Source organism: Meles meles, chromosome 11 (assembly GCF_922984935.1).
Source record: "Meles meles chromosome 11, mMelMel3.1 paternal haplotype, whole genome shotgun sequence".
Taxonomy (NCBI): Eukaryota; Metazoa; Chordata; class Mammalia; order Carnivora; family Mustelidae; genus Meles; species Meles meles.
The window spans coordinates 22,628,859-22,641,713 of NC_060076.1; the positions used below are offsets into that span (position 1 = coordinate 22,628,859).

At 38.0% G+C, this 12,855-nt stretch overlaps 1 protein-coding gene across 1 annotated transcript in view; it reads left to right on the plus strand.

The window, feature by feature from the left end:
• SVEP1 (sushi, von Willebrand factor type A, EGF and pentraxin domain containing 1) overlaps window positions 1-12,855 on the plus strand; it is a 184,789-nt gene that overhangs the window by 79,909 nt on the left and 92,025 nt on the right. Inside the window, exons 9-15 of the mRNA XM_046022808.1 lie at window positions 189-318; window positions 3,301-3,408; window positions 4,353-4,484; window positions 5,262-5,456; window positions 6,806-6,927; window positions 8,806-8,914; window positions 12,561-12,725. Of these exons, the coding sequence (XP_045878764.1) occupies window positions 189-318; window positions 3,301-3,408; window positions 4,353-4,484; window positions 5,262-5,456; window positions 6,806-6,927; window positions 8,806-8,914; window positions 12,561-12,725 (961 nt within the window). The remainder of the gene's footprint in view (window positions 1-188; window positions 319-3,300; window positions 3,409-4,352; window positions 4,485-5,261; window positions 5,457-6,805; window positions 6,928-8,805; window positions 8,915-12,560; window positions 12,726-12,855) is intronic.

The following is a 12,855-nucleotide window of genomic DNA, read 5'->3' on the forward strand; positions in this document are numbered from 1 at the left end:
CTATATAAATAGAATAATAGTTGGAAAGAAACACACCAAAAGGCTGTGCCTAATTTTTTTTTCTATTTGCTATATGTATGAAATATTGTATCATTGTTTAAATTTCACTTTTCCTAATAATATTTAAGTAAAAAAATGTATTATTGCTATTAACTTTAACTTTCAAAATATTCATTTATCCCTAAAAGGTATCACTCCATGTTCACCCAGCTTTCACCCCACCTTACCTTTTCCCAATTGGAGATGTTGCCATCACATATACAGCAGTTGACCTCTCCGGCAACCAAGCCAGCTGCACTTTCCATGTCAAAGTTATTGGTAAGTCATGAAATTATTTGGGTGGGTTTGTGAGAATAATCCAAAGGGCTTTGCTTCTCCTTTATCTTTGACAGTTCCCTCCCACTGGTTCTCCCCATGGGCCTTGAAACCTGCTCAAGCCACTCCCTCTTTGAAACCTACATACCCTTTGCATATCCCTGTCTCTCTTTGATTTCTTCCAGTATGAGCCTTTTGAAAAGTTCCCAGGGGTTGCCATCTGTTTTGTCTCAAGGGCCATGTATTCTCAAATCAAATCTCAAATTGTCCGGCTCTCGTCCGGCTCTTGTCCCCTCCACTCATAAACTGCTGTCATCAGGGTTCCCAGTGGTCTCTAGAGTTACTCCTACTACACACTTTCTAGTTCTTATTTTACATAATCTTTCCTTAGATTAAAAAAAAATTTTTAAGATTTTTCATTTATTCACTTGAGAGAGAGTGTGCATGAGTGAGAGCATGAGCAGGGGGAGGGTCACAGGGAAAAGGAGAATTGTCTCTGAAATCTGTCCCAGCCTCTCCATCCCTACAACCACTGCTGTAGGTCAGTCCTTTTTGGGGAGTGGGGACATGCACTGATTTGCTGCTCCATCTCCCAGTTCATCTTTGTGTTTTCAGCCAATCGAGTAGATATTCAGTAGACAGCAGACACCCACCACCAAGATGTAATACACGGAGAGAGAGGACACGTAGCAGACTGTAGTGCTCAAGAGCACAGACTTGGAGCCCAGTCTGAGTCCGCTCTCCCACTTAAAGGCAGTATGATCAGTAGCTTCTCTGTGCCTCTGATTCTTTATCCAAAAATAGAATGAATAAACATATTACATCATAGGGTTATTGTGAGCTTTTTAATTAGTTAAAATTCATAAACCACTTGAGCTGATGCCTGACACACATTAAGCTCTAGTAAACATATTGACATTTCCTATATTCATCTCATGTATTTTAATATGCTTATTTAAAAATTCAACACATTAAATTTATTATATTTCAAGAATTTTGCATAAGTTCTTAAAATAACTAAGGTATATCAGACTGGCTCCTTATCTTAGAAATTACAGGTTTGGGTAAAAGTCGATAAAAATAGATGCAAGTAAAAATCAGCCTAATTCATTTCATAGTGCTTAGGGTTTTTTTGGTTTTTTTTTATTGCTTGTTCAGTGTTGTTTTAAACATGAACTTGACCAGTCATATGAAAAATATGCTGGATTTGTTTTTTGTGATACTGCGATTTTAGACATGGAACTGTGGTTCAAGCATTTGCCAAGTTTTAATTTTTCACAATGAAGAGTCATCACGGTGAAATGTGAAACGTGTACTCAAGTACTCTAGCTAGACACTGGATTTTCAAATTATGAGAGAGAGATGAAATGGGAAAGAAGGGGAAGCAGGGGAAGGTGAGAGAAAGGGAGACAAGGAGAGAGGGAGCAGAGAGAGACAGAGACAGAAAAAGACAGAAAATATTCTAAAGCCTGCATTTTCTTGTTTCCTCGGATGACAGGGTATGGGTATCTTACTGATAAATGAGAGGAAGCAGGAATGCTTTTGCTCAGCATTCCAGGAATGTGGCCTCACTTGATTTGAAATAGGCTTTCTCTCTCCTTTGGAGAGCTCTTATGCCTGCAATTCAACTTTAAAATGTTTGTCTAGGGACACCTGGGTGACTCAGTCGGTTAAATATCTGCCTTCAGTTCAGATTAGGATCCCAGGGTCCTAGGATGGAGTCCCACATCAGGCTTCTTGCTCAGCGGGGAGCCTACATCTCCTTCTGACTGCTGTTCCCCCTGCTTGTGCTTTCCCTCTCTCTCTCCCTGAAAAATAAGTAAATACAATCTTTGAAAAAATAAAATGTTTGTCTAGGATCAGTTAAGTTTAAGAAAATCTTGGAAATACCTGTTTGTAATTTCTTTTGGGAAAACCATAAACACTGCCGATTTTGTCAGTTTAACTCTGAATTGACTTGATTCGGCACCCTTCAAGTGCATAGACCTCCAATTTCTTCTCCAATTTCTTCACCCAGCATTTCTTCACATTTTTCTTTATTCAGCAACTTGGTCTGTGCGTGGGTTATGGACCAGGCGTGGTGCTCTGCAGTGAAAAACCTAACAGCAAGAGAGACTTTGTCATGGATTGGCAGAGTTTACAGGCAGAAAATCAGTAGGCACTGTGCTAATGAAATGACAAGCATGAGGAAAAGAGAAAAGACTTAGCATAAAACAGAAATCTACATATTCTCACAGATACAGCTCATTTAATATCTGAGTATATGTTCTTGTCTATCAAAGGGTAGAAATACCCTGGTCTTAATGCCCATGGTTGCAGTTTTTTTACGTAATGACCTCAGATGAGTCCTTAAATTTGCCTGTCCTGAGATTTTGTCATCTTACTCCTTCTGCTTCTCTGGGAAGTTTCTCTTCATTTCCTGGTCCATCGGCTTCACTACTCTGGGTGGAATGCCAACCACATTCAGAATTGCCTTTAAAAAAAAATTTTTGTTTTTGTTTTTGTTTTAAAGATTTATTTATTTATCGGGGTGGGGCAGAGATAGTGAGTGATCGATCGGTAGAGGGGCAGAGGGAGAAGGAGAGAGACTGTCAAGCAGACTCCATGATGAGTGTGGAGCCACATTAGGGGCTTGATCTGACAACCTGGAGATCATGACCTGAGCCAAAACCAGGAGTCAGATGCTCAACCAACAGAGCCACCCAGGTGCTCCCAGAATTGCCTTTTACATGGCTGTGCTCAGGGTGATTTTAGGAACCTAGTATTTATTCCTCAACAGGCAGTGGACAGAATAACAAGAGTCAGCTCTTTCTTTTGCCTTGAGACCAGGGTTATCACAAATTTCATTGTCAAAGGGGGTTCCAGGGCCAGTCTAACAAGGTCAAGGTTCTCTGCTAGTGCAAGTAGATGTCAGTTCTCTTGTGTATACCGCGTCACTTCTGAATACCGGTTGTAACTTCTTTCTCTGCCCTCCTGTTTTTTTAGATGTAGAACCTCCTAGCATAGACTGGTGCAGATCCCCACCTCCGATGCAGGTCTCAGAGAGGGAGTACCCTGCGATGTGGGATGAGCCTCAGTTCTCAGACAACTCAGGTGCGGATGTCGATATTTTGTGGTCAGCGTGGTTAACACTGAATTGTATTTCATTTTTAAAAGCTTTTAAAAAGGTTAAAAGAAATGAAAAGCCAATTACTCCTTGTTTAAGTGGAATGAATAATCATATAAGGTAACATGTTTTAATGCTAGGATAATTATATATAATTTAATATTACTCATCTTACCTGTCCCTGGGGTTTCCTTCATTCAGTATCTAATGCACATGTATTAAACCTATACTAGTTGTACTTGAAGATTTCTGATAAGTTCTCTATGTTTACATCATCCTGAAGGCATGAACTATGCACTTCAGTAATGTTGTTAGTATACTTCTCTGTAGTCCTCTTCATTTCTCCAAGATTTGCCCCCTAAAGTCAGAAAGATTCATAGAAAAGCAGAAGGAAAGTGAGCAAATACGATTAAAGTTCACGTTAAAGGTCTCACTAAAACCCAGTAAGTGACAATTAAAATGCAAATTAAATAAATTTCTTAATTAAATTTCCAATATTGGTGAGTGGGGGGAAGGGATAATCGGGGGACGGGCACTAAGGAGGGCGCTTGATGTCATGAGCACCAGATGTCATATACAACTGACGAATCACTAAATTCTACCCCTGAAACTAATAATACCCTATGTGTTAACTAAATTGAATTTAAATAAAGAAATTAAAAATTTTTTCCAGTATTCCAGTGGACTGATCTACTCAGGGAAAACCATTTATTTAGCAAGAACGCCTTACTCTGATGAGGTTTTTGAATCTAATGTTTCTGTGTTACAGTATAAACAATTGCATCTTTTATTTTTTTACTAGTAACCAAATCAACATAAATTGAATGCCTAGCTGGTTTGTATAAAGAGAAAGTGAAAATTCAAATACAGGAACTGATGAAGTGACTGCAGAGCAGTCACCCCCAGACTGGGTCCCTTCTTTCCTCTCTAGGGGCTGTGTTGCTCATCACCAGGAGCCATTCACCAGGAGACCTTTTCCCTCATGGGGAGACTGTAGTGCGATATACAGCCACTGACCCCTCGGGGAATAACAGAAGCTGTGACATCCACATTGTCATAAAAGGTATTCTTTTCATGGGCGCCTGGGTGGCTCAGTGGGTTGAGCCTCTGCCTTCAGCTCAGGTCATGGTCTCCGGCTCCTGGGATCAAGCCCCACATTGGGCTCTCTGCTCGATGGGGAGGCTGCTCCCCCCCCCCCCCCCCGCCTGCTACTCTGTCTACTTGTGATCTTTCTGTGTCGAATAAATAAAATCTTTAAAAAAAAAAAAACCTCCAGAAAGCTAGTCACCTTTCGCTATGTGTAATTGCTGTATTTAGTGAGAGAAAATGGACAGTGTGCAGTAGATTTGTAAGGTTAGAATGCAGATAGATCTTCTTTACATTTCCCATTGTCATTGCCTCACTTCGTGATACATAGAAATATTTTCTTCAAGGGAGGTCTTTAACATTTCATTAACATTTTCACTGAAAGTACAAAACGTTACTGTCATAATTCATAATTTGCAGACAGACTCTGCAAATGTACTTACTGCATAATGCTATCTAGTTTTCACTTTCACTATAGGAAGGCCACATATAACAACCCCAAGTCAGAAGTAGCTTAGCATTTATAATATATGCACAGCCTCTAGTCACACATAGGTACAGCCTTTCAAATGCGCCCACCTAGGAACCAAAAGGCATATGTTGTCATGTTCCCACACTAAAGATTTATGACGAAAGTTTTTCCAGGAATGCTGGTGGACAGGAGGAGTCCTTTTCAAAATTCAGCTTAGACTCATAGATTTTAATTTATATTGTTAAACCACTGTGTATAAACAGTACAATTTTTTTAATGCAGCTTCTCCCTGTGAAGTTCCATTTGCACCTGTAAATGGGGATTTTATATGTACTCACGATAGTGCTGGAGTTAACTGCACATTAAGTTGCTTGGAGGGCTATGATTTCACAGAAGGGTCTACTGAGAAGTATTACTGTGCTTACGAAGATGGAATTTGGAAGCCACCATATTCCACTGAATGGCCAGACTGTGCTAGTAAGTTTTCATTTCTTTCTGGACTCCTTTTGTGTGTGTGTGTGTGTGTGTGTGTGTGTGTGTGTACGTTTTGGGGCATTTAAGAGGAAAACAACCCTATTATAGGGGTTGGGTTTGATGAATGGAAAATGGTGCCATGAAGAGCAGCTGGCAGGCTCAGTTAGTAGAGTGAGCATGCAACTCTTGATCTTGGGGTCATGAGTTTGAGCCCCATATTGGGTGTAGAGTTTACTTGAAAAAAAAAATGGTGTCATGAATTTGAATGTTTGTGAATAAGAGAAATGCTCAGCCCTTAATTTAAAAAGTTAGCCCGTTGGAGTCTTGTTATTGATTGCTACAGGACAAGATTCTGTTTAAGGCAAACCCATCTTGGCCCAATCATTGTTATTTACCAGAAATAGAGATTTGTCAGCATGTTGTTCTTGATCTATAAACTTGAACTTATAGTCTCATAGTCTGTAGAAGAGCTTATATTTAAAGTAAGATCCATTATATGTGATAGAGAAAGATAGTCACAATCTCTGCAAGTGTGATTTATATTTAGAAGTATTCCATAATCTTAAATATACGTATTATTATAAAAATAGTCAGTGTCTTTGTCTAGTGTAAATAAATACTCTTTGGAATGAATCCTTGATTCATTACTATAGTTGGAGTTTAAATGCCAGTGTCCTGAAAAGAGAATAAAGCCCAATTATTTGAGCTACTTTTTCCTACAAATTTGGGTAGTAGTTAAAAGTTCTGCAATATCACTCACCTCTGTCACAGATTTAGACAGTAGGATTTTCATCCTGATGCTACTGGGAATCATTGTCTCAGAATATTATGGGACAGCTTGCTATGTCTAACCATGCAAGTTTCTGATCCAAGGGGGAATTCTCTGTGGGAATTACACTTTCAAGGATTATGATTGTCCATCATAGTTAGAAAATTTTTAATGTATTTTGGTTAAAAATATAATAGAAACATATGATACAAAATTATATAGATATAAAACATATCTTTGACCCAGACAGGATTTTTCAAAAATTTCCAGAAAAATAATTTAAAATTTTTAAAATCTCTTTTTCTGTTAAATGTTCATTTTCTTAATGTGGTTGTAAACTAAAGAATAATATAGCAAAGCAAACCTCATCACGGGGTAACTGGGTACGGTGTCACTTGACTCATGGTTTATTGTGATCAATTAATGCCTAGGAAATTGTCTTAACTGTCATCTCTTGTTTTTATAGCCATCCCACAAATCATTTTAGAACCAAAGTCCTAAGTTACAGTTATTACAAAAACAATTAAATCTTTGTGTTGAAAACACTTAACCAACTGAAGCTGTTTTCTCTAACATTTTCCAGTAAAACGTTTTGCAAATCATGGGTTCAAATCCTTTGAGATGCTATACAAAGCAACTCGTTGTGATGATACAGATCTGCTGAAGAAGTTTTCTGAAGCATTTGAGACTACCCTGGGGAAAATGGTATGTCCACAGTATTTGTTGGATTTTAAAGGATGCTCTTGAGCTTTTCATAGCTTCTCAGGGTAACGTGCCACTGGAATTCCGTGTCCTAATGATTTTCCGCCTCTCTATAATCCAGACTTGCTCCTAATAGTTAGGATTGCTCATAGGTTTTGGACTTCTGGAATGAATTATAAGTGAATCTTTATTAAAACATTTTTGAGTTTTTAAAAAACATTCTGAGTCAGAAAGCCAGAGAAGCGTGGGGTCCATGTGGTTTGAAAATGTCTGCTTTGTTATTTAAAGTATGACAAAAATGCCATTGTAGACTGTATTTATTTTATGAGGAGATAATTGAACATTGAAAGGATTTTCTTTTTCATGCATTTTTTGTTTAGGACTTTTTCACTGTTTACAGGAAAGCAAAACAATGTATTTAATTTGTGTTGAACATCTCGAAGGAAATGTGTTATATACATATTTGTATCCCTAACAGAGTAGGCAGCTTGGATTTTGATAGATGCTAAGAGCAGATTCAGTGGTAGTAGGGTTGACGTCCAGTGTGAAAGAAAGAGGGGAGTCAAGGAGGCAGTGTACACAGGGAGACAGATACACGAGTGGGTACACCCTTGTGTGTCAAAAGATCTTTTCTGACTTCTGATTTCTTGCAGAAAAAAGATGCAGTTTGATCAGCTAAGAGAGTAAGGATGGGGGGAGGAGTTGTGGGGGTTTGGAAAGGGAGTTGATGGTATAAAATAATTTTCTAGGAAAACGCAAATGAATGTGCTAAAGAAAGGTGGTAGGATTGGCAGGAAGCAGGATTGTGTTTTCTCTCAAGCTGTAATTAACCACGTGGGTGCACATGTAGAGAAAACAGAGCAATTAGTTTAACCAGGGTTATGGGTTCTGCAGACAAGCGGTGGAGATGGGTACGTGTGAAGGAGGGATTCCTGGTGATGAGCCATAGAATCCAAGATGGATGAACAAGGAGGTGGAGACATTGGACTGAGACACAGTGAAGAGGTGGTAGGGTCCATGGATTATAAATCTGATGAAGTCAAAGACTTCCGGGTGTAAGAGAAGGTGCAGTTATTGGTAATGATGGGGTCTGAGGGTATGACCATGACCGCACTGAACAAAGTAAGCCTGGAAGACTGGAGAAGAGGGGAAAAAGGAAGTGAGAAGCCAAGGAGATGGGAGAGTAGCCAGATGCATATAGAAATCACCAAGAATGATAACAGCGACAGTTACTGGATATTCTTGGAATGAGGGGGTGATGCAGAATAGGGAAAGGCTGTAGGTGACTGCCGCGCAGAGGGGCCACCTACTATGCAGCGAGCTTCAGGACTGTGAGGCCCTAAGGAGGGGCATGGGAGCGCGATCTGGAAACAGCAGGGAAGAGTGAGGAGGACACTTCCTCCACCACCACACCCATGGTTTGAGAAAACTGAAAGGTGAGGTGTCATTGAGAACAAAGATGAAGGGACCATGAAGAGAGGTGAAAAAAAAAATTATATCAGGAGATTTGCTGATGCCTGAGATCCAGAGGGCAGATGAAGATTCTGAGGACTGAGATGGGTGGGAGATAGAATCGGAGAAAGGGGATCTAAAGAGCCGTATGGGGTGAAAGTTTAAGAGATATGCCAGGGGTCCTGGACCTCTGGGGATCAGTGATATGCACAGAGAAAAAAAGGCCTGAAACTAATCCGGGTGGTTCACACATACCAGAGGCTACAGGAGAGGGCCCGGCCGAGGGGCGGGGTCCATCCGGAAGCATGAAGAGCTCTGTTCCTCCCCTCCCTCCTGTGGAGGGAAATGGAAGACCAACAGAATAAAGGGCTTATCCAGAGCACACAGAGGTGGAATTTACATTTCATACTCTTTATTTTTTATTTGCAGGTCCCATCATTTTGTAGTGATGCTGAGGACATTGACTGCAGATTAGAGGACCTGACCAAAAAATATTGCCTCGAATACAATTATGACTATGAAAATGGCTTTGCAATTGGTAATTAAATTATGAAGTGTTGAGATTGCAAGATTGATCTGCAAAATAATTTTTAAGTCCAGAAGAGGGGCAAGCTAGAAAAATTAATTTTTTTTAAAACCAAAACTCTTGAGATGATAAAAACTTAGAAAAATAAGTCATATTGTGTTGTGAAATTTTAATATTTATATATCTTAGAATAGTACTAAAGCAATTTTATATGGCATTCAATTTAAATTACAATTAAGCCATTATTTTAAAATAGTTACACGTGTAAAATACTCAGATTTCTCACACAGAATAGATTAAGACTCAATCTGTTCAAGTCTGATATACCTTCTAATTGAATTTTCATGTTTTCTCCATATTATCTTTCAGCATTTTTATTAAAGTTATTTCTAACTATGGTATATGATTTGTTTGCTGGTGTAGCCGGCCATTTAGCTTATTACTGCCTTAATATTTCTGGTCTTTCATTATTAACATCATCAACCTTTCTAGTAATTATATTTGTCATTTTATTGCATTATTATAAAACTGTATAACATTTCCAGAATAATGTTTTAAAAAATAATAGTGATATAGGCTCTTGGGTGGCTCAGTCAGTTAAGTGTCTGACCCTTGATTTCAGCTTGGGTTATGATCTCAGGCTTGTGAGTTTGAGCCCTGTGTTGGGCTCCATGCTGGGCATGGAGCCTGCTTAAGCGTCTCTCTCCCTCTTCCCCTCTCCTTTTCTCTTTCCCTCTCAAAAAAATAATGATAATAATAGTGATAACAAAATAGTATCATAGTTAAGCGCATGTACTCTAAGACCAACTTCTTACATCCAAATTCTTCCTCTACTACCTATTAGCTATGTGGTCTTGAGCAAGTTTGTGTATATATATGTATGTGTATGTATATGTATTGTATATGTATTGAACTCATAGGACTATTCTCAGGATTAAATGAATACGTACAAGTACACATAAAGTCCTTGGAAGGTTTTCTGAGAGACGATATTAGTTGACATTACAGCAGACATCCTTTTTCTTCCTGACACTAATCATATGTGTAGTATTTGTAGTGACTTAGCATTTAGAGTGATGTTGACATTTGTTTTATAATTTTTAAATTTTAAAAATATTTTTGCATATATGATTATTGCAAAAATTTGAAAAATGCTGAAACCCAAAGAATGAAATCAAGATAAACCACAATCCCATAAATAATTCTGTTCATATACTAATATATGTATTACTATGTATATTAACATATATATACATATAACTGTACACTTATGTATATGTGCCCATACTACTTTGTAAACTTGAATTTTTAGTTAACATTATATTGAGGACATTTTTCTGTCACTAAATATTATTCTTCAGTTTCAATGGCCACATATTATTTAATCAATCAATTTGACATAATTTATGTAAACAATTTCCTACTGGTAGCCTTGGGTTTTTTCCCATTTTTAACTATTATATAAAACTTCTCAGTGAAAATTTTGGACATTAAAGTGTTAGATAGGAAAACATGAGGTGGCGTTGGCGACAGAGTTGGCAGGAGTATGTCTTTTCTGTCACACATGACACAGGTTTCCCGCCCCAGACTGTTGCAGTAGACTGTTAGGGTATAAGAATGCACCTAGAGGGAGTCAGGTGTCATCACAAGGCTTTGAGATGGGTGATATTTGTCATCTAAAAAGGATCAAAATGGCGGTTTGCTAGAATCCTATGTGGACACATGGTACAATTGATCCTAAGAGATAAGCTTTCCTCCTTGAGTACCTTTACAGTAGAGAGTCACAAGATTAGTGTAATATTTCAAACAACACCTTGGCAAGTCATAATGTGAAAAACAAAGGGTCAATAAATATGTTAAAATGCTTTGACCTTGTAATAGTCATGTAATTCCATGTAATTTGACCTGTCAGATTAAAACATTCAAATAAGAATCATAATACCCAAAATTGGCAAGGGTATAAGGAAAGAAAATCATACTCCTATATCGTATGCAGGGGAGAAATTGGAGGGCAATTGGCAATATGTATCAAAAGATTAAAAATACTGAAACCCAGAAATCTAATTCTAAGAATATTTCTCAAGATTAAAATCATATCAGCGTGCAAAGATGTCTTACATTTCATAAATTCTAAGGTGTACATTTTTCATTTGGACATCTCTGAAATTGGAATATATCTTCTCATTGATGGTGCCTTACATTGTATGAAATCCTCTATGCACAAGGGTGTTCTAGAATTTTGAAATAAACTAAAAGTCTGGAAATAGAAACCTGGTTAGTTTGTGGTATAGCTATAGAAGAGAATATTATGAGAAATGCCATAATATATCATTGAGAAAATTAGGAAAAGATTACTAAGTAATAAAAGTGTAGTATAATCATTTGTTAAAGGTATGGTATGGTTATTTCTGTTCCAGTGATTCATGTATCTGTGTATGCATAAGCATATATATATATGTGTTTATATATTCATAGAAGAAAATCTTGCCTAAAATGTTATAGGCATTATTTCTATATGGTGGAATTGTAGGTAATCAAAAAAATTGTTTGTCTTGGCTCATCTGTTTTTCTATAATGGCTGCATAATACTTGTGGGAAAGATGTTTGCGTGAAAAACAAAAATATTTATTCTAGGTAATTTTAATAGCCAAAAGACATAAATTAGACACAAAAAAATTTTAAGAGCTTATTTTCTTTAAAACCCAATTTAAATTTCATTTAAAAATCTTAAACTGCTTACATAGGTCAAGAGGCCTGTATAAATATAATTTGATATTTAAAGCACATAATCTTGCAACGACCATATGCCCAGACCAATATTAGTATCATTTAATGAGGTTTTAGAATGAGTCAAACACTGAGCTAGATAATTGTCTCAATTATCTCCCAAACCTGTGAGGTAAGAAGAATGACCTCAACTTACAAGTGAAGAAACTGAGGTTCAGAAAGAGGAAAGTAACTTGACTAGAATTGTACACCCTCATACCCTACGTCCAGAAGCTACAAACTGAATCCATATGGGTGGTCACAATGGCACGGGGGCATCTAAAGCAGACTCCGTGCTGAGCATGGAGCCCGATGTGGGGATCCATCGCATGACCCTGAGATCACAACCTGAGCTGAAACCCAAGAATCCATTGCTTAACTGACTGCACCATCCAGGCACCCCTGCCCCTCTACCTTTAAAATATGATGCAGCATCCTGAATAAGCTTCACAAAAGGAAACCTGTTCATTTGCATTGTTTATAAAGCTGATATTACAATTAAAAAAAAAAAAGAATGGAGCAAACCCTGAAGAGAAATAGGAATTGATTAAAATTCTGGAAATTCTTACCCACATCTTAACTTACCTCTAAAGCTAAGGTAGTTAACTCTTAACTCAAAGGGAAGAGCGGCTTAAATGCCTAGGTAGCTCCAAAGGGACTTGTCTTTCTTCTTGTGCAATTCATTGGTAGTCTAAATCTAAAATGAAGTGCATAAAAATTACAATATAAGATTGTAGATGAGAAATAGGAGATTCTAGATGAATCCCTGTATGCAGTACGTTATGGGCAATTGAAGAAATAGGGGGCAGTTTGACTTGTGGCTTAAGATTCAGACCTAAATGTCAGTAATGAGGCAACTGCAGAATCTTGTTTCTCTGCCCCAACTGTCCAGGACCTGGTGGTTGGGGCGCAGCTAACAGGCTGGATTACTCTTACGATGACTTCTTGGACTCCGTGCAAGAAACACCCGCAGGTGTCGGCAAAGCCAGATCTTCACGAGTTAGAAGGAGTGCCCCATTATCGAACCACAAAATTAAGTTAGTTTTTAACATCACAGGTAAGGAGAGACTGTCTGTTTGAAAAAACAATATTATGTGAAGTTCTTGGTGGGAGACCTATTTTGCGAATTTACCATTTGTCATCATTCTTAGGAAATAGTCCTGGAACTGAAAATGAGGGAGAGCGCA